This window comes from Megascapheus bottae, chromosome 20 (genome assembly GCF_031878675.1).
Source record: "Megascapheus bottae isolate mThoBot1 chromosome 20, mThoBot2.hap1, whole genome shotgun sequence".
NCBI lineage: Eukaryota > Metazoa > Chordata > Mammalia > Rodentia > Geomyidae > Megascapheus > Megascapheus bottae.
Window position 1 is genome coordinate 9,215,500 of NC_143528.1, and position 22,520 is coordinate 9,238,019.

Below are 22,520 nucleotides of genomic sequence, written 5' to 3' on the forward strand. Positions count from 1 at the left end.
TAACAGAAACTAGTTTTCTTGCTCTTTACTCTCTGTAGAGGGAGATAACTGAGATGAAAGCATGGATTTTGATTACACTGCTATAGAGCAGTTCATTGAGAAGTCTAGAGACGACCAGGGATCGGCATGGAATACCATATTTTTGTCTCCCTCACTTTTCTCCCATGCTCTCACAAACATCAGTCTCCCATGGAATTAACTCTGAGCCATTTACTCTTCCACAATGCTGAGCTGGCATTTTCATTCCTTGAAGAGACCCATCCTTACAATGAATACTCTTTCTAATCTTCTATGAAGAAGAAATGTGATTAGTCTTTGTTTTATAAGTTAATGGATATCTCTGTATTGACATTAAGTACCACGGCTCAAAATGTGGTTTTTTTAGCCTCATCCTATATGATTGGGAGGGGGCAGAGGGAAATGGGAACAAAATCATGAGAAGGGGTATCAATCTGTGAGAAGTAATTCACCTTCTATCTGACAAATATAACTGTAACCCCTCTATATATTACAATAAAATTTTTAAATCTTTAAAAATATATAGGAAAAAACTCATGGCTTTTGAAACACCATTTGACTATTCCAAAATAGTTGAAACAAAAATTACTAGGGTATCACCCATTCCTCCAGATGACTCCATAAGTTGATGAACAGCTAGGGCGGTAGGAAGTAGAGACTATCACCTAAGATAACTCAGGGAAGCTGTAAGAAGTTAGGCAGCAATTTCTACTTCTAAGTCAAATAGTTCCAGGATAGCCTCTAAGGAAATCTGAATAAGTAGGCTATATATTTAGTAGGAATTTCATGGCCTCTAATATTTTAATAATTTCAAAATTCATACTAGCTTATTCAGATGAACTCACTTAAAATACGTAGATCTGCATTTTACACACACACACACACACACACACACACATACACAATATAGATACACTGATACTCATATGTCTATGTGTAAAATACACATACAATGAGCATATACACGCATATAATACATAGAATCTGTAAATATATAACTGAATTCTATGGCTGATAGCCAGTCACTTGACTGCTCTTCCTATCCAACTTGAAAATAGAATTACAACCTTTTTCTTTTAGCAGCCCATTCCTTCCCATTCATAACCTTATCTAAACCCTTTTTAAGAAAAACCTATACATCGATCCAGTCTGTATCATCTCACAGAGTGAAGACTTATGTACAGGCACCTGTAATATTTGGTTCTATTTTCACATAGTTTACGTGTACACAAGAAGTCCCCCACCAATTTTTCACAAGTCTTACCATTCATCGGCATCAGTTGTCTTACAGATTAGGAAACAGAATACAGCAGGTATCTCTTACCATTGGAGTCCACAATGGTGATGTTGGCAGAGGTACTGTCATTTCCTTGTTTGCTGATCACTTTGCACATATATTCTCCAGAATCCGCCAGTGATGCTTTGTTAATTCGAAGTTCCGACTTTCTATAAGACCAGAACCAAGGTAGTATAAGTATTATCATAAAAATGCAATGAGTACTAAAACACATTTTCCTAAAGTTTCCAATTTTTCCAAATCTCCCATACATACAATTTAAAAAAATAATACTTGCTATGATAGCAGGTGAGATTTATGATTTACCTAGAGTAAATGGGAGCTATATAACATGCAGGTTACACTACAGGTACAATCTTAATTTTGTTACATAAATCAATAAAGAACACTTTTTCATTTTATTATTCTTCCATCACCACTAACCATGTTGTGTCTTACATTTTTATTAACCTTTAAGAAGTTATACAAAGATGTTTCAGTTCAACACACCAGTTTTTGAATATAATGCAACTTGATCAAAATCATCCCTTTTATCATTCTATGCCCTCTCCCCCAAGTCAGTAAATTTTCTTTCCTCCCTATATCTATATCACTACACACTAGGAAAAGCGAAAAGATGAAGTACAAAGCAGTAAAAAAAATCATGGTATACAAAATAGAAAAAGTAGGGCTGGGAGTTTGGCCTAGTGGTAGAGTGCTTGCCTAGCATGCAAAAAGACCCAGGTTGAATTCCTCGGTACCACATACTTAGAAAAAAGCTGGAAGTGGTACTGAGGCTCAAGTGGTAGAGCTCAAATCCACGACTGGCAAAAAAATAAAAAAAATAAAAATAGAAAAAGTAAAGTATAAAAAAGTAAAGTTGGGGAAAGAAAAAAAGTATAAAATCATTTCTTACAAGTCTGGTAGGAAAGGACACTTACCAAGGTCTAGAATAGATAAAAATAATAATAATTCCTACTTCTCTTCCCAGTAATGTCAGGAGAGATCTTCCTTCCTTCCTTCCTTCCTACCCTCCTTCCTTCCTTCCTTTCTTCCTTCCTTCATTTCTTTCTTTCATTCTTCTTGTCAGTTGTGGGGCTTGAACTCTGGGCCTGGGCACTGCCCCTGAGCTCTTCAGCACAATGCTACCACCCTACCTCTTGAGCCACAGAGCCACTTCCAGTTTTCTGGTGGTTTATTGTAGATGAGAGCCTCACAGACTTTTATGCCCAGGCTGGCTTTGAACTTTGATCCTCAGCTCTCAGCCTCCTGCTGAGTGGCTAGGATTACAGCATGAGCCACAGGTGCCTGGCTTCATGTTAATTTTTAATGAGAGATATTTCTCCTTTTGAAAAGAAAGGGAATTGGTGTCATTGCTAGGAGTATAGTACTATATGAATGGTTCTTAAAACTGAAATAAATCAAAGAGTACAAGAGCGAGGACTCAATAACTGCATACCCAAAGCTATGGACATGGTAATGGAAATATAAATATAACTATATAGACATAAAAACCTATGACTCTATAGACATAATGTTTTATTAATTAAATTAATATGTTTCTATGACATACAAACCCTTAGCCTAATTTTGATTAAGTTCTAAATACTAAGTCCCAGTGATTATAGAGATTCTCTCCTTGAACACTTGTTTGTTAAACTTGTCATTTAAAATGTGATGTAAAAATCAACATTAATAAATTCTTTAAAAAAACTGAAATAAATATTCATGTAAAAATAACATACACTTTCATAAAACTGTGAGCATAAATCAATAGTCACCATTTTTTTAACAAGGTCAGCATTGTAAATGCTTCTTTTTTACTGTTGAGCGTGGCCTATAATTTAAGCAATCTCCAGGATACAAAAATTTAGAAGTACTGAAAGGAACTGAGTTTTCAAAGGTTTTTTTGTGGCATTATTCTATTGCAGCTTGGCAATTGATTCCCTGGGCTGTCAATAGGTGAACAACAGGGAAAAAAAACAAGGAAAGAAGAAAACAAAAAGGAATATTTGTGGTTAGCTGTATTCTTTGCCATGATACAGTTTTTCTGATCTCCTAATCACATATTATTACTTAGGAAGGATAAATAATTCCAAATTTCATTATTTTTCTTCTCCAGTCTATCAGACTGAATCATCCAGACTTCCACAGGTAACCCTGTAAGCCTTCCATCTTTTTGCTTCTGGTTTTGCCATTTCTACCACAAAAATCCCTGGTGACCTTCAAAGACTGTTTCCAGTTCCAATTCTTTTATCAGGCCATTCATGGTCCTATGGCTGAGGCTGTTCTTTCCTGATCTATTGACAGCCTGAAGTCCTTCTGTCCTTTAATTAGTTCCTTTCCATAGGTCTCATCCCTTTGCTTCTTCAAGAAGCATGTGCCACTGGTTTGTCCTTGCTATGTCCTCAGGCATTACTAGCAGAACATATGGACAAATGATAAAATGTGGCTGCTACCACTTATGCCCTCAGTGGGGTTCTATCAGCATCCCTAATATACACAGCAGGAAGGCCTATGCAGTATGAAGAAGGTAGAGACATCTGATGGCGGGCCAGACCAAGGGCAGTGGTCAGGTCAATGTGCTGAGTGAAAAATTACCTTCATTACCCATGACTCACAATGAAATCAAAAGGTAAATTTGGTAGAAAAAAAAGAGAAACCAATACAAAGTGTTTCATACTCAAAAAGGCTTAGGAAAAATTAAGATGAAGAAAAATAGGTAGGCTGTCACTTTTTTCTTATTCCTAGACAAGATTTCTCAGAGCCTTCAATATGCTACCTCACTCTTCCTATCCAAATGGAATATATTATTTAATTTCTCTCAACTTATTTGGCTATAACATCCTTTTCATGCATGCTAATATTTTTCAGGATATAATGACTCACAGAATAAAAAACTAGCAGAAAGTAAATGGAAAGTGTACTGTGGTAGAAAACTTGATCATCTATACATGGAAACAACTATGTACTATTTAAGAAATATTCATGCATTAATCAGAGAGAGTGTTCATAGGAGAGTTTTCCCAAAGTATACCCCTATCCAAAATGGGCCATTTTGGTGGTTGTCAAGGATCTTGGAAAGCAGTTAATAATATTAACTAAATGTTAATAAATAATATGTAATAACATCTCAAATCATAAAACCCAATGTGAAGATGTTATGCTGGTTAGTTCTGCCTACCTTTAAGCTCTGAATTTAGAGATCTCAAATATGCCTGATGATAGATTATCAGGGTTTATTTTATATTTTACCCATATGTGACAAGTTTCCTCCATGATAGATCCCTTGAAGAACTGGGAGAAACCAAAGAACAAATACTAACCCAAAGTATAGTATACTTTGCTGAAAGAAGTTTCATGCTTGCCCATGAAACCATCATAAAGAATGATGCAGTAGAGGATAATATTTAATATCAAAGAGTAAACCCATAAAATAAGAAAACAGCAACTTTTCTTATCAACTTCCCAAAGATACTTCTAAGATAAAAGTATTATAGTACATCCCAATAATGTACAACCACTAAGAATACATATTCTTCTCTACTTCCATAAATATAGTTTTTTTCTATGAAAAGATCCTTTCCTTGACCTTGTGCAATTTCATATTTTAACTATTGAACTAGGTAGAACTATAAGATGCACCATAATCAAATTTACAGTTAGCATAATCTTTAAACAATACTTCTAAAATTAAAATTCTCCTAATAGCCTTGGTCAATATTTCCTGGAATATAATTATAAAGTAATGGAATAATATATTATGATTCAAGGATAGAGAGAGAGAGACAGACAGACAGACAGAAAGAGACAGAGAAAGGAACAGAGACAGAGACAGAGACAGAGAGAATGAATGTTCAGTGTTTAAACAAATATTGTATTAACAAAGTTAGAGAAGTTTCCTTCCAACAGAATTTCTAGACTTTTTTAATGCAAATTTATATGGTGAATTTCTAAATTGGGCATTACATGTAACCAGGAATCATTACTGCAGAGAAGAAAAATATCTGTGGTAATCCAGGCAAGACAACAATGGACCTGTACAAGTGTTACAAGTGTAGCAGACACATTAAAGCTCAAAAACACAAGAGGTGAGAGAGAAATATGACAGCTGTAACAGAGAGGAAAAAAGAAGAGGACTTCACTAACACTGAAAAAAACATTAAAATTAAGTGGGAAATGAACAGTGATGGCACATGTCACTTAGGAGGCATAGGAAGAAAGATCAAAGCCCAGGCAAAAACACAAGAGCGTATCTAAACATTAAAATTAAAAAAAAAATGGGCCAGGAGAGTGGCCTAGTTGTAGAGTGCTTGCCTAGCATGCACGAAGCCCTGGATTCGATTCCTCAGTATCACACCACAGAAAAAGCCAGAAGTGGTGTTGTAGCTCAAGTGGCAGAGCGCTTGAGAGCCATGAGAAAGTTCAAGGATAATGAACAGGCCCGGAGGTCAAGCCCCAGGACTGGCAAAAACAGCAACAACAACAACAATAATAATAAATAAATAGAAAGAAAACAACTTGAAAACAAGATTCAAGAAGTAGACTGTTAACCTAACAAGAATGATGCCCAGAGTTCAATCTTCAGTACTCCAAAATAAATAAGTAAATTATTCCATTAAAATAAAAAGATAAATGGCTAAGTCTTAATATACCAAAAAAACCTCTAATTTTTGGACTGGTATTTGATGAGAAATGTCAATAAAAAAAACAGTACTGATCAGAAGACATCTCATAATTGAATCATCAGGCCTAGAAATCTCAATAAGGGACAGAATTCAGTTAAATAACACAATCCCCACTGGTAAGTATCTACACAGGAAATATGAATAGAAATTTAAGCATATTTCATAACTATCCTTTTGCACAATAAGCCACTTGGGATTTTTCTCTTATAAGAAGACAACTGTAAAAAACAATATAGAAAACTAAGTCTTACAGGAATAAAAAAGGTAAAGTAGAACTAAATCTTAGGTAAACTAACTCTTAGGAAAAAAGGGGTTATGGCAAGTATGATCTGGAGCATGCAGAAAATGGTGAGATGTCTTGTCAAAGACTTAGATTCATGTTGGAAACATCCATTCATTCATTGATCTTTGTCACTCCTTTCAATGCTTTTACCCACCCCTTTCCACCCCACTCTAGTTTTCTTATTTGGCATAAATCTTCCTTATGGCTTACATCTAAGGTATGTTCCCAGTTTATATAACTCCATTTGTCTGATCCCTCTGAATGATCAAATGAATTGTGTGTTTGAATGCCTGCATATTGGATATTCAGTACTGTCAACCTGCTAATTATGAGGACAGCACAAAGGAAAAAGAGATTTCTTAGGCATCAGAACTGGGACCTGTAAGAATGCCTCATATAACCAGTTGAGGATCACAGTTTATAATCAGCTCAGGTACAAAAGTCTGAGATACTTATATTTAATTAACTATCAAAAAGCCAGAAATGCAACTATAGCTCAAGTGCTAGAATTCTAGCTTTGAGCACAAAAGCTCAGGGACAGTATCCAAGCCCTGAGTTCAAGCCCCAGGACTGACAAAAAATAATAATAATAACATAATAAACCATACAAAATGGTCACTGAGAGTTTAAATGGCCTAGCAGAAATGCAGCTAATAAGAAAGAGCATATGAATAAACTCTGTTATAGAGCCAAAACAAAACAAACAACAAAAAAACACAAGCATTGCCAAAGGAGATCTTAATTAAAAAGCAAATTGAACAATCAATTAGAGCCACTTTTAAAACAAATTAAAATATATAAGAGGTGAAATGAAGGGTGAAGACGAAGAATATTCAAAAGTATATAAAACAAGCAAAAGTCTACCTTTTATAAAACTAATCCAGAACAGATATTCAAATAATATTCAATTTCAAAATCCCCAAAGCTCTTGAACTACTTTTCTCGATCAAAATCATCCACCAGGCAAAGAAAACAAGAATAAGGGGATAAACATACATGTAACACGAGGGTGGTTTCCATTTCTTTTAATTAGTCCCACACACTGCAAAGTCAGATAAAGCAAACAAAGGCTCAAATGGGAATTTAAAATCATAAGAACATGTTGGAATGTAGCTTATTAGTAGAGGCATATGCACAAGAGGGGTGAGATTTTAAACAATAGTAGAAATTGCATATTGGTGTGAAATCTTTTCATAACAATAAGGGATTAAAAGGAAATTCTGGCTGCTCTTCACAATCTAGATTATAAAATAGGGAGAAAAGACTACATTTAAGATTAAAAGAGGATTAACATTTTATTTAAATAAAGAGGGTCCCTGGGACATTCTAAACCTTAAACTAAAATTGACTGTTGATTGGTTGGTTGACCATAGCTCTGAGATAAATTTAAAGTCAAATAATCAACTAGAAATGCAATATATTAATAGTGTGAATGTTTTAGTGACAAAGTGTTTTGAGCTTGAAAAATAAGAACTGTTTTAATTAAAAATCTGAGTAGGCCACAAGCCCTGTGATTCTGAGTTTATATAATAAAAGTCCCATGAAGGTGTGAAGTAACCTGCATCACATATAAGTTTAAATACTCATGATCATCAAAAATCTATAGGGAGGGCCGGGAGTTTGGCCTAGTGGTAGAGTGCTTGCCTAGCATGCACGAAGACCTGGGTTCAATCCCTCAGTACCACATACATAGAAAAAAGCCAGAAGTGGTGCTGAGGCTCAAGTGATAGAGCTCGAGCCTTGAGAAAGTGAGAAAGTCTAAGGATAGTGCTCAGGCCCTGAGCTCAAGCCCAGGACTGGCCAAAAAAAAAAAAAAATCTATAGGGAGCCTGGAGTTTGGCCTAGTGGCCTAGTGGTAGAGTGCTTGCCTAACATGCATGAAGACCCAGGTTCAATTCCTTGATACATACATAGAAAAGACCAGAAGTGGTGCTATGGCTCAAGTGGTAGAGCTCTAGCCTTGAGAAAGCACAAGAACAGAGTGCTCAGGCCCTGAGCTCAAGCACAGGACTGGCAAAAGAAAAAAAATCGACAGGAAGATATTTATCTTTATTAAAATGAGTACAGAAATATTATTCATTCTACTTGTATTAAAGGATAAATTGAAATAGTAGAGCAACTTGCAGGTGTTAATTAAATTTAAATTCTGTTGAAACCATTTAGCCTTAAAAAAATCTGACATCCAGGGCTGGGAGTTTGGCCTAGCTTGCACAAAGACCCGGGTTCTATTCCTCGGCACCACATACATAGAAAAAAGCTGAAAGTGATGCTGTGGCTCAAGTGGTAAGGCTCTGGCTTTAAGAAAAGTCCAAGGATGGTGCTCAGGCCCTGAGTTCAAGCCCCACAACTGGCCAAAAAAAAAAAATCTGACATCTCTATCTAGAGAGAGAGAGAGAGAGAGAGAGAGGGAGAGGGAGAGAGTGTTAGAGAGACCTTTAAAAAACTGACAAAATGTCCAGGTCTTAGTGGTTCACACATATAATCCTAGCTACTCCGGAGACTCTCATCTGTAATTAGCCAGCAAAAAGCTAGAAGTGGAGCTGTGGTTCAAGTGGTAGAGAGCCAGCCATGAGTAAAGAAGCCAAGCAAGAATATGAGTTCCTAAATTCAAAACCCACTTCTGGCATACACACACAAAAAAAAGAAAAAAATGCCAAATTTTGAAAGATGATAAAGCTGGTCATTTTCTATGCAGTGACCCATTGTACACATAGTATGTTTTATTTTTAGAAAAAATTGCTAAACCTTTTGCTAAGGATAATTTACAAACATATATTCTGAAAAAAATTCTCATTTAATTCTTCCCAGTATTGCTATTGATTTAGAAGGAATATTCTGAATGGTTGGCTTTTCTGGAACTTGAATGGGTTTTATTAATATGTAGACAGTGCTCTTAGCTCTCTGCTGCTATGCAACCAATATGAGAATGCTTTTCTGAATGCTAATGATACTTTTATATGTGATCCAAGCCATGTAACAAACTCCCCTCTTTAAGGGTACATGGGCTCTCAAGGTATACTCAGGAAGAAAGGAGCTGAGGAAAAGTGAAGGGAGAAGAAATGAATACATTATCTGAATCATGAAATGGCAACCCTTCTGTACCATATCTTAATAATAACAATAAGTCATATATAGCATACACATACAAATCAATATATATGTATGTATATATATATATATCATACTCTGGTTAGTCAGCTCACTTTTTCTTACTCCTTTATCACCTATTGACACAGCTTTGCTTCCTTCACACCACATACTGTCATAATGAATATTTGCTGTATTCAAGAGCTCTTTGCTACGACTCAGCCTATATCCATCTCTTCCTCTTTTCTCCCCCCAACTCTGTTATCATATATTCATAATCTACATAATCTCTGTAGAACCTTACGATTGCCTGAAGACAGAGATGTATACCCTATGACGTATTTCTCCATCTTCCTGGTCTAACCCATGTGTGAACACTTAAATATTACTGAAATAATTCTATAAACTGCTGAGTACTAAATGAGTTGTTACCTTGCATATATACAAAACCTAGTTCTTTACTAGTTTGCCTGACTGATAAAAAAAACCCAAATATCTCTAATCTAAGTACTGTTGTGTCTTATTAACCTTCTTCATAAAGAAAAATTATGTACAAAAGCACCATGTATTTTTTTTATCATACTTCCAAATCAACAGTTCTTGCTGACATGACCAAAAACAAGAGTTAGTGAAGTAATTAAACCATGGAAACTAGGAAAGGACCCTAATTGTAGTTATCAGAGCAATTAAACACTTTGATATAAGATTCAATTAAATTTTCATTATAATCTGTCTATTCTCACTTGCTCATGAATGTGTGACAATATTTTGGTAGATAGCCTGTAATATTGAAGGAGAGGAAGCATCCTTCTGCTATTGCTTCTCTAATCAGACTTGGGGTTCACAGGAAACTTCATAATGAGGTTGGAATTTGACATCAGCACTCTACAGTGTGTTTTCTTATCTTAAAGTTGAGTTCTTGTGTCTAAGATTATTACGGCAGCTGTCACTAGTATCATCTTCCTTCTTCCCTTACATGTCTCTTACGTCCTATAATTCTTTCTCCATTCAAAAGTGGTCCAAAGCAGAAACTCTACATTCTTTCCTATATAATATCACAATTTCTGGCAAATATAGAAATAATGGATAGCATATCGTGTTTTTGCGGGGTTTTTTGTTTTGTTTTGCTTTACCTCCCCCTCTCCCCATCCTGGAGCTTGAACTCAGGGCCTGCTCCTGTCCCTGAGTCCTGCTTTATGCTCAAGGTTAGTGCTCTACCACTTGAGCCACAGCATCACTTCCAGCTTTTCTGAGTAGTTTACTGGAGATATGAGTCTAATGGACTTTACTGCACAGGCGGCTTAGAACCTCAATCCTTATATCTCAGCTCCTACATAGCTAGGATTATACCTGGCTAATACCATGTTTTTGTCAGTATATTTACTTACCAGGGTCTAAAAAATGTTTATATTTTGTAACATCCTATTGCTCTAGGTGCAGACTATTATTATGTGCACTATACTTACCCTGGCTTTTTTTGGATCTTGATGTTCTGTGGCTTATTTTTTTTGTTTAACTCATTCCCATTCTTGAACCATTTGAATCTGAGGGTGGAGTATTCAGAACTGGTTTCACACCGAAGTACTAGTTTGGAGCCCGCCACTGACTCCTGGCTTTTCATTTCTTTCAATCGGGGAGGTGAGGCTAAAACAAAGAGAAAGAAGGAACAAACATTCTGATCACCAAGCAGTCTTACAAAAAGAATTAGTTTTGAGTGAGCCTAATCAAGAAACTAATCTGAAAGTTTTACTGAGAATAAAAATAGTGAAAATGAATAAGCCCAAGTTAATACACTGATGTCAACTTTAAGAAAAGCCAGATGCTCTAATAAAATATCTCAGAAAAAAATGTACTGGGATGGGGGAAATAGAACTTAAATTATAAATTAACCACAAAAAAATTCTAAGTAGTTGCTTTCCTAAAATTTAAATTATCTGGTACAATTAAAAATCCTAGACATTATTCATTTTAAAGAGTTGATGCCAAAGGAAGTACGTGTTCAACACATTATCCTTCGTTCTTTATCACATAGAACTATTTGATAAAAAATTCATTTGGGGAAAAGCTAGTGGGAGCTTCATATCCATTTTTCCATCAGAAACTTAAATTTCAGAGTTAACTGTAAGAGATTGTCATATCTACAATTACAAAGTTTCACCTACTAAGCTTCCTAGATGGCAAAAACCAAAACAACAATAAAAAAAGAATGATAAACCAAAACCAAAGACAACCCATAAATCTTAACATTCTTTCTTTCTTCAAGTTTGGAGACCTTTGAGAAGTAATGCACTCACTGTCCTATAAATGTAACTATAACCCTCCTGTATATCACCCTGACAATATAATTAAGGGAAAAAAAAAAGACTGCAGACTTTTGACAATGTGGACCTATAGTTAGTTGTTTTCCTAAAAGCAGTGAATAACTACAGGTAACCACCACGGTCAGGTCACTTGGATTTAGCATCAACAAATCTTGCCAACAGAAACTGTGAAAATCTCCCTTGTATGTTAACCATGTAGAATACTGTATTTTAAACTCATATAGTCCATCCTTTCATGACTGCTCTTTAAAAACTGTGCAACAAAGGTTGAACTAATGCAGCAGTGGTACTCACTAGACACTATGTTGAAAATGAACTACACAACTTATAGAGTGGGTGGAAAGTAAAATTAGGAGAGAGAAAGCAAAGGGGTGACATGGTTCAAAAAGAAATGTACTCATTATCTGACTTATATAACTGTAACCTACATATAAGACCTATGTAATAAGAAGAAAAATGCTTGAAGCAAAAAAAAAGAGAATAGCGGTTATTTACTGCAACAGTTTTGAACAAAATGCTGTAACAGCTGAGGTTTATTTCAAAATAATATGGTTGAAGGGGTGACGGACATACCAAGGTAATGAAATTACCAAGAAGTATGTCATTGTAGAAGTTGAGCAATATATTCATGTTGTGGTTTTTCATGTAATTCTGTGTAGTATATCTGATATTTTCACAATAAAAGTGTTTTATATCAAAGCACAGATGCATGGCTTTTCCTGTACACACAAAATTTGCTTAATAATCAACATCACAGAACCTCAGATCTCAACAGCTCTCAGTTTCTGCTGAGTCTTAGAAAAGTCAACAAAAAAGCCCACTTCTGTCTCATTTCAGTAATTAACAGGAAATCCCAGAAAACAAACCTTGGCAAATAAGACTGAATCAGTTCATAATTACTCATTGGGTAAAGACCAAGAGTCCAAGGACAGCAATCAAAGTCACCTGAGATGTGAACAGGAATTGCAATACCTTGCCAACTAGAGCTATTTGTTTTTCTACAACTCTGCCCTTACCAGGCAAAACTAAAACTGTTCAAGAATAAACATATAAATTACAGCAAAAAATCAATTTGGAGGGCACAATTTCCTAGTAATACTTCTATATTATATATCACTTTATTTTTGGGACTATTGAGGGAAGACATGGAAAAGCACTCACTTAAGGGTTTTGTATTAATCTGTCTGTCTATCTGCCTGGCTGTCTGTCTGTCCCTTCCTCTCTCCCTCTCTCTCTCCCTTGCTCTGATCGTATAAAGATAAAATTTGCTTCCTGAACAACTTCCACGAATTTAAAGATTTTTGATTCAATGTGATTTATGATTCTGTTTTGAACATTTTAAAAAATCAGACTAAATGATAATCTACCTATAACTAGATGTCTATATATTGCTTTCAGCTTCTTTCTATCATTTAATTTGTGAATCTGATGAAGAGTTCAGAGGAAGCAAATAAATATTAGGGAGCTAAATGGCACCAAAGAAACTGGTTTACACATATCAAGAATCATAAAATGCTTCATATTTTAACTCTTCAGTTAAAGGCTACCACCCTAACCCTGGACCTGGGCGTTGTCCCTGAACTCTTCAGCTCAAGGCTACCGCCCTACCCTGAAGCTAAGCCCCACTTCCCATTTTCTAGAGGTTAACTGGAAATAAGAGTCTCAGTTCCTTTTGTGCCAGGGCTGGCTTTGAACCTTGATCCTCAGATCTCAGCCTTCTGAGTAGCTAGGATTACAGGCATGAGCCACCATGCCCGGCTAAAATGCCTCATTTTATGTATGAAATAAAAGACCTATTTTCCTCCACTTGATTTTTCAAATTCAAATTTTCATTTTTTATCTCTAAGAAAATTGCACTAAACCCACTCACTGATTTCAGATGTCACAAAATCTCAGATGTCACAAAATCTTAGAAAGTGTCATTTTCTCTCATGCAGCACTCAACCCTTTTGCTTAACAACATCTGAACTTTAATTTGAACACAAATTCATGTGCCTTTGTTTCCTCTAGTTTCTTTATAAAGCACTTTGTTATAAGACTACTGTGTATCACTTTTCTTCATTCTCTCTCTAATCCTCTCTCCGAATTCCTCTTCTGCTTTCATTTACATATGTCTTTTTGTTTTATTAAGAACCTTGATTTCAAACATGAGGAATCAGACAAATCTGGGAAATAAGCCATCTGCTGATGGCTCACAGCTGTAATCTAAGCTACTCAGGATGCTGAGATCTGAGGATCACAGTTCAAAGCCAACCCAGGAAGTAAAGTCAGTGAGGCTCTTATCTCCAATAAACCACTCAAAAAAGCTGGAAGTAGCCCTGTGGCTCAAAATAGTACAGCACTAGCCTTGAACAAAAAGAGCCTTAGGACAGCCCTGGCTCCAAGTTCAAGCTCCATTAACCCCACCCCATCCTCCACAAAAAAAAAAAGGGAATAATCTACAAAACTGAAGGAAGCTTTGAAAGTGTCAGTATTATGAATGCCAAGTGAAGACTATGATCTAAATTAAAGGAAATCAATCAAAATAAAAACCATGGGCAGTGGTAGAGGGAAAAATCATTTATGTAAGATACTACTGAGACTTTGGGGAAATCTGAATGGAAACACTGCACCAAAACTCAATTTCTCAACTTGAATGTTGTACAGTGGATCTGAGGGGAATCTCTTTAGTCTTGGGATGTAATGCTGACATATTCTGGAATAAAATATCATGGTATCTTCAGCCAAACTACAGATGGTTTAGCAAGTAGGAAATTTATACCAATGTGCAAATAAACACACAGAGGGAAAGGGAAGTGGGGGGGAAGGAAACTCATTTTGTATATTCCTGCCCTTCTGATCTAGACTTTTGAAATTAAGTAAGAAGACCTAGGCTTTCAAAGATCTCTCTTTCCCTTCCTCCCTCCCTCCTTCCCACCCTCTCTACTTTCTTTCCTTCCTTCTTTCCTTATGCTGGGGATTGAAAACAGGGTCTCACACATCAAGGCTAGTGTTCTACAATGGAGCTATATTCCAGCAGCCCTAGTTAGGATCCACTCCCCCCCACACACCTTTTTCCTAACCCTTCCCCCTTGACTGGAACCTGCTATGTAGTTCTAGGGCCTGGAATCTAAAATCCTCCTTCCTCTTCCTTCCTCCAGATTTCTATGACTAAAAGCATGAACCACTATTCCTTGCCCTTGTGTAGGTACTTTTAAAGTCCTGATTAAGTTTGTAATCATTAAGGAAATTGTCGCATATGCTTGAGTTATCATTTGAAACTTTAGTTAATGCATTAACTTAATTCTGTGAGTGGTGTTGCACTGAGATGCTCGCATGGTTCAAGTCCATAGCCACAGCTTTGAGGCTGTTACCAGCAGATTTCTTGGTGGGGTCATACCAATCTGTCATCTGGCATCTAGGTCAAATGGTTCCTATCGTACTTGTGTTGCTGTATGTGTGTCTGTTTCAATTGGTACATTCAAATATCCAAACTGCTCATGGGAACAGATGGAAGATACAGAAAATCTGGGGAACCTAAAGCAGGACCAAAATGTGTGATGAATTCTGTGTGTAAAAGCACCTGGAATCTATGATATAAAAGACCTCAGGACAAAACCTGATTCCAGAGCCCAGACTTATATTCTTTTTTTCATATATTTTTATTGTAATTAATAGAAGGGTTACATTATATTCGCCAGGTAGAAGATGCATTACTTCACATACATTGATACCCTTTCTCATGTCTTGGGCCCCATGTCCCTCCCCCCACCCCCACCTCTCATCTTGTTTTCCCCCCTTCCCTATCCAATTTCAAATAACCAAATACAAATATATCCAATATATCAGATAACAAAGTGAGATACTGTAACAATATGAGATAACCAAGGGACAGCTAAATAGATGAGAGATAACATAGTACATTAAGGACAGCAATCACTCATTATATGGCTTTTGTTTCTATATCCTAGAGGTCCTTTCTTTTAATGTCATACTGTATGGCCTTATGTATCTAGGTTTTGCTCTATTGCAAATCTCTGCTAGGAAAGCCCAAGGTTTCTACTGATTATGAAAAATGAGGGAAACCATTGAGCCTATGTTCCTTTGAGTCTGGCTTATTTCACTTAATATGCTTTTTCTAAGTCTTTCCATTTCCTAACAAATGGGGCGATGTCATTCTTTCTAACAGCAGCATAGAATTCCATTGTGTACAAATACCACATGTTGTTGATCCACTCATCAACTGAGGGACATCTAGGTTGGTTCCATATCTTTGCTATGGTAAATAGTGCTGCAATGAACATCGTTGTGCTAGTGGATTTAGCATGTCTTTGTTTCTGGACAATTGGGTAAATGCCAAGTAGTGGAATTGCTGGGTCATAGGGGAGCTCTATGTTTAGTCTTTTGAGGAACTGCCATACTGCTTTCCATAGTGGTTGAACGAGTTTGCACTCCCACCAGCAGTGTAGTAGTGATCCCTCTTGGCCTCATCCCCTCCAGCATCTGTTGTCATTAGATTTCTTGATTCTGGCCATTCTAACTGAAGTGAGGTGGAATCTCAGAGTTGTTTTGATTTGCATTTCTTTTATGACCAGAGATGTCGAGCATTTCTTCATGTGTCTATAGACCATTTTTATTTCTTCTTCAGAGAAGACTCTCTTTCTTATAAGACTCTACTGCTTGAGGGACCTCTGGTAATACTTAGTGTTTCTATTCATTATTCAGGATGAGGATTCTTATACTGACCTAATAAAAATGAAAGGAAGCCAAACTGGAAGATGGTCAAATATTACTGTTGTCTTTACTTGTTCTAAACTTCTCCTAGCTGGACACCATCATAGAAGTACGTAGCCCCTGCCTCTCAGCTAAGGTCCCACTCCTGTTTCTACCTGTTGTTCATCTCCACTGGCCAAAGCCTGGATATAGCAGGATGACTCTTCGCCCCCACAGGAAGAGCGTATGCCTGTCTCTCATATCCTGTTTGTCATTGGTGTCAAATCCCCTCTCCTCTCTTGCAGTTCTGGTATGTACACTGTGACATGCATGATTTTTATTTCCATCTACAGGTGAGATGAAGTTTATTATAGAAGCTGGGCAGTGCCACAAGTCTAGAAAGCCATGGCACCAAGATTGAAACTCAAGACTTTTATCCACACCATGGTGGCTTTGCTGGGGTTGAAGTAGGTTCAGAAAGAAAAGAAAAAGACAGAAAGAAAGACAGAAAACTAAAAATCTTGTAAGGATCACTTTATTTCATAGCCAATATGGTAATCTTTGGGTTATATGAGGCTATTTAAACAAGATCACCTCTTCGCATTGACCTCCAAGAGATTTCCAAGAATGCAAAATTCTCCCAGGAAAACAGTGCAGACTTACTACGTAAGATCAACATACACCCTGAAAATCCACACTATGCTTATTGAAATTAGCTACCCTATTTTTCTACACAGTTCTTTTATTCTTTGCTCAGTATTTCATAGTTAAAGGCCTAAAGATAAGATCATGAAACTAGTGCAATAGCAATTTTGGAAGCTTAGGAAAAGAGGTTAAAATGAGGTCCTATTGATACTTTTTCAACAATAAATCATTTAGAATGATTACAGCTTAATATATACTGAGTTCCTACTCCGTGCCAAGCACTGTCTTAAGAACTTTATGATCATGAACTCCTGTAAGTTTTCTCCTTCATCAGGTATATGTTACTATAATTATGCCCAATTTATAGAAGAGAAAATGGAAATGATCAGAGGAACTTTTTTTTTTTTGCTTTACTGAGGGATAAACTCAGGGCTTTGCACTTGCTAATGAGAGCTCTCCTTGTAGTCCCATGGCCCCAGAAATTTCTGCTGCTATGTTTCAGATGGGGTTTTACATTTTGTCCCGGATTAGCTCCAGACCAAAAATGTTCCTTCATGTAGCTGAGATTAAGGCCTGCATTGCCACAACCTGCTTGCTCTACCATAATCTGCCTGCTACCCAATAATTTTGACTGGGCTGATTTTGAACCACGGTCCTCTTGATATCTGCCTCCTGAGTACTTGGAACTACAGGTTCAAGCTACCATGCCTAGTTGTTCAATAGCCCCTTTTATCATAGAGCTCTCACTTTAAATTACCAAGCAAAGAAGCTGAGTGCTTTGTGATTCTTTCTATAGATGGCATGGACTCAGTTTAGACTGTTAGTGTATCAGTAGTGACCACATTTTCCTAACAAACCTGAGGTAGGCCACAATACAAATCTGTCTGACTACATTTCAAGGAGAAAAGCCAGTCTGGAGGGGGAAAGAAACATACATGCAAAACTGCTGAATTTTCTGAGTTAATTTGATGATTCATGAGGAAATAAAACAAGACAGAGTACTTGAAATTGATATTATACCCAAACAATTCTTTTGAACTACGTGGTTGTCCATCTGTCACAAAGGCTAAATGCCACTAGGGGTCAATAGTTCGATATTCCATTCTTGTGCTCGCTGTGAAATGTGAGAGGACCCAGGTGAGGATCCAACCACGAAGTGTCTGCACAGATTAATGTCACTCCGTCAGGTGTTAATGCAATACACCGTGACAGTGAATGCTGGTGTAAATCATGGCCCAGTTGAAGGTAACTGTTCAACAGGCTGCTTAATTAATGCTGTCACCACAGCTGCCCCCAATTAGAAGCACATCTTACTCATGTTCATAAAGAAAAGGTCAGGCAAGCTTCAGAACAGGCCCTGAGTTCACAGGGTGAAAACAGACCCCATACATATTTACCCAGTGGATGTATAGCAAAGTTCAAGTAGCGTGGTCTTCTAAACTTCATTCTTTCTGAGTTCCCCACCCACCAACCAAAATTCCCTGACTATTTGTTATGTATACCTTTCACATCACTTCCAAAATGCTGACAAGTAGAAAAAATTAAGAATGATCTAGTTAGTAAAAGTATGATATTTGGTCATTTCCTTATTATAGTGGTATTTCCCTACAATGGTGTATTTTTGCCTATGGAGTATCTTACCACGACTTCAATATGTCAATATTTGGCTTTGTAATGATCTTAGCATTATCAGCCCACCCATAAGGTGTCAATTTCTGTCTTTATAATCATTTCCTTGTTCAGAATGAATGACATTTAGTTAATTGGTATTACTAAAATGGTCTTTTTTTCATTTGATACAAGAAATTCATTTACGTGACCTAAACTGGATAAATTCCCAGCTAAGGGGAGTTAGGATTGGCTATAATTAGTTTTAAACATGACAGAGACATGAGAGCTTTTAAACATTGCAGATAAAAGCAGGTAAGCTCTGAGTGATCTATGGATATTAATTCCTCATTATCTAGATTTCATATAGGGTCTTAAAACTAATTCCTTCTGTGAGAGCTAATTATAAAAAATACAAATATATTTCTCACTATTGAAGAAATCTATTTTCCTAGCAGACATGGCCTGTTTTGTTTTTGTTTTTCTGTTTTGGCCAAAGCTAATTTATTAATCCAAATAACTTATTAAATAATATAAATGCATATACCAGGATTGGAATACACCTGCTTTATTCACGGAGCCTTATCCAATCAAAGTTAAATTTCTCTCTCTTTAGTTTCTTATAAATTAACCAACACTGTAATCACTCATATAAATTCTAGTTTCGATTTCAGAAGATTATAAAAACTGTGTAGCTCTTCATATTATTAAGCAGCCTACTAGTATGATGAATAGCTAGAAAATGACCAAGTTAACCATATCACTGACAGTAAGAAAATTGGAGCTGGGTATGGTGGCTCATACATGAATACATGAAGTTCTACCTGCTTAGGAGGCTGAGACTTTGAGTTTGTCCACCAGATGTGAGCCATATATATCCTCTTCAGCTACATGATGTCTTTGCCTACCCCAGCATGAGTAAGACTCAAGGGGTAACATCCTGGCATTAACACCACCACCCTCATCTGACTGGACTTCAGACTGGAGGGTATAGCTCAGTGTAGAGTGCTTTTCTAGTATGTGAGGGCCCTGGGTTCAATCCTAGCACCATACAAAGAACAAAAGTAGATTCATAGGAATTAATTTGATTAACGGATGGAATTGATCATTATTTATGCTTACTTTTGTGTTGTTTGTTTGCTGATACTGGAGTTGGAATCTAAGGCCTCAGATTTACTCAGCTTGTACATACAGCTGACATTCTACCACTGAACCCATGCTTCCATCATGGCTTTTTGCTGTTTTGTTGTTGTTTTGAGACAGATTCTTACCAAGCTTTCTGTTTAGTATGAACTTGAGCTCAAGTATCAAATGGCTAGAATTCAGCTTGTTTATTCTTTACCATCATTCAATGGGCATTAACACAAAAACTTCATAACTAGGCTGTCAAAAACAGCCTTCAGAGGGTTGGGAGTTTGGCCTAGTGGTAGAGTGCTTGCCTAGCATGCATGAAGACCCAGGTTCGATTCCTCCGTACCACATACATACATAGAAAAGCTAGAAGTGGTGCTGTGGCTCAAGGGGTAGAGCACTAGCCTTAAGAAAGGCCAGTGCTCAGGCCCTGAGTTCAATCCCCAGGACTAGCACCAAACAAAAACAAACAAACAAAAACAGTCATTGGAGCATCAGTAACTTTAAGCAGCACAAATACAATTGCCACTTCTTATACAACTATTATTAAATCCAGTGCTGGTGAATAACAAACACAATGAAATCTAAATGTGGTCTGTTGTTTACCTAATAGAAATGTATCCGTAGTAATCTTTTTCTCACCCCCCCCTTAGTTTCCTTCTCATAAAGGATCATCTTCCATGCCACTAAACTCCAAATCAAGTCACATAGATCTATTCACTTTGTTTTTGTACATACACTGTACTACTAACATTTAAGAACAGAGTCACTGACTTAAGTTTTAAATTCAAATATGATCACTTAACAATAGTGTCCAAATGGCCAAAAGTTTCCAGGGGGAGGAAGAAAGAGAGAGATTGGGGGGAGGGAGGGAGAGAGTGAGGGAGGGAGGGGGGAGAGAGGAAGAAGAAGAAGAGGAGGAGGAGGAGGAGGAGGAGGGGGAGATGAAAAGAGAGGGAAGAAAAGGAGGAGAAGGAGAGGGAGAATTGAGAGGACAATGAAAAGGAAAAAGGACAGGAAGAAGGAGGAAGAGAAGGAGGAAGAAGAAGAGAGATTTGTAAGTTATTACACAAGGTTATAAAAGTTTTAGTCTCATTTACAGAAAAATAGATGGACCTGTAAGAAATTAAGTGATGTAAGTAAGTCAGGCTCAAAGGAAGAATGTTTTCTCTCATAGGTAGAAATGAGATATAAATTTTAAGTATATCTAAACATACAAAGCCATTTGCATTTATACATAAATATGTTAACTGAAGTATGGTAAATTCAAGGGAGGAGTCCAACAGTGTGACTCTTGAAAATTAGCTTAAAATTTAGTAAAATAAATAATATCAGGAAGCTGGAACATGTGTTGTGGTTGGGAGTAAGGTCAAAAGGAGGATGGCAGACAAATGGAGGAAGGAAAGGTGGGCGAATTCAGTCATAATATTCAATATACAGATTTGAAAGTGGAAGCAGGTAAACTAAAGGGATGAGTGGACTTGGGAGGCAAGAAGGAGAGATAGGTAGAAGAGACGACATTGATCAAGATACACTGTACTAGCTGGCTCCCTATGGCTCACACCAGTATTCCCAGCTACTCAGGAGGCTGAGATCTGAGGATTACAGTTTGAAGCCATCCCAGAGAGGAAATTTCATTAGACTCTTCAGTAAACTACTCAAAAGCTGCCAGAAGTAATGCTCTGACTGAAGTGGTAGAGCATGAGCCTTGAGCCAAAGAAGCACTTAAGCCCTGAGTTCAAGTCCCAGGACTGGCACCAAAAAGCTAAACCAAAACAAAACATACATTATACTCACAAACTGACATGCTAAATCAAAAATCTTTTATACTTACTACTTAAGGATAGTTTTTTTAATTAATTAAAATAAAAAACAAAGAAGCCTAACCTAAATATTGACAGGAATGTTATTAAATCTAACAGTTAAAGCAACAAAAAATTTACTTCTCTAGAGATTATCCAATTTCCGTAGCAAGACTAGTTTTGGGTTTTGAAAAATAACACAGCAAAAAATTTAATGGAAAAGTCTAAACAACACCCTGACATGCAGACAGGGTAGCTGCTTTTTGGTTGAAGTTAATGAAATGTCTTACAAATTTCAGTTTACATTCTGTTTCTCAAAGACAGCTATTTTTTGAATAACTTTAGTATACCTCAAATCTGTCACACAACACTGGAGAACCTTGTCTATCAGGACAAATAGTGCTCAATAAGTCTGTTGAGAGGTGCAAGCTAATCCAGCTGTGATGGGAGCATCCTCCTGAAATTCATGAAAGGACACAGAATGTGACATTCAGGAAGACTGCTGAGGAGCAGGACCTGAGGCCCATTTTGTACAGTGGCAATGCAACATCATTGTTGATGACCAAACCACCAGCCACACAAGAAACCTTGCCGATTTAACCATCAGAATCGTGCTTGCAAGAACCCCAATTCTAAGAATTTTACCAAGAGAGGGACAAATACAAAAAAGGATACAAAATGTGTGTAATGAGTCTGAGAAAACAGAATGACTCGATGTAGAAACTGCCAGCTAAGGACAAGAGAAGGCCAAAAGCAGCTTCACCTCCTAGTTTAGAATAAGCTGAACATTGCCAAGTTTAGTATATTTCTCACTAGGACATTTATTTTTTTTGTTTTATTTTTTATTTGTATTTTGATGTATTATTTTAAATTTTTGTTTTGCTCTTCATATTCTTTTTTTATTGTAATTAGTAAAAGGGTTACATGATATTTGCCAGATAGAAGGTGCATTAATTCACATACATTGAT

General features: G+C 36.7%; 1 protein-coding gene across 1 annotated transcript in view; it reads right to left on the bottom strand.

The window, feature by feature from the left end:
• Positions 1-22,520, bottom strand: part of Nrg1 (neuregulin 1) — a 995,737-nt gene that overhangs the window by 164,897 nt on the left and 808,320 nt on the right. Inside the window, exons 2-3 of the mRNA XM_090353942.1 lie at positions 10,819-10,996; positions 1,343-1,464 (exon numbers count right to left, since the gene is read on the bottom strand). Of these exons, the coding sequence (XP_090210068.1) occupies positions 1,343-1,464; positions 10,819-10,996 (300 nt within the window). The remainder of the gene's footprint in view (positions 1-1,342; positions 1,465-10,818; positions 10,997-22,520) is intronic.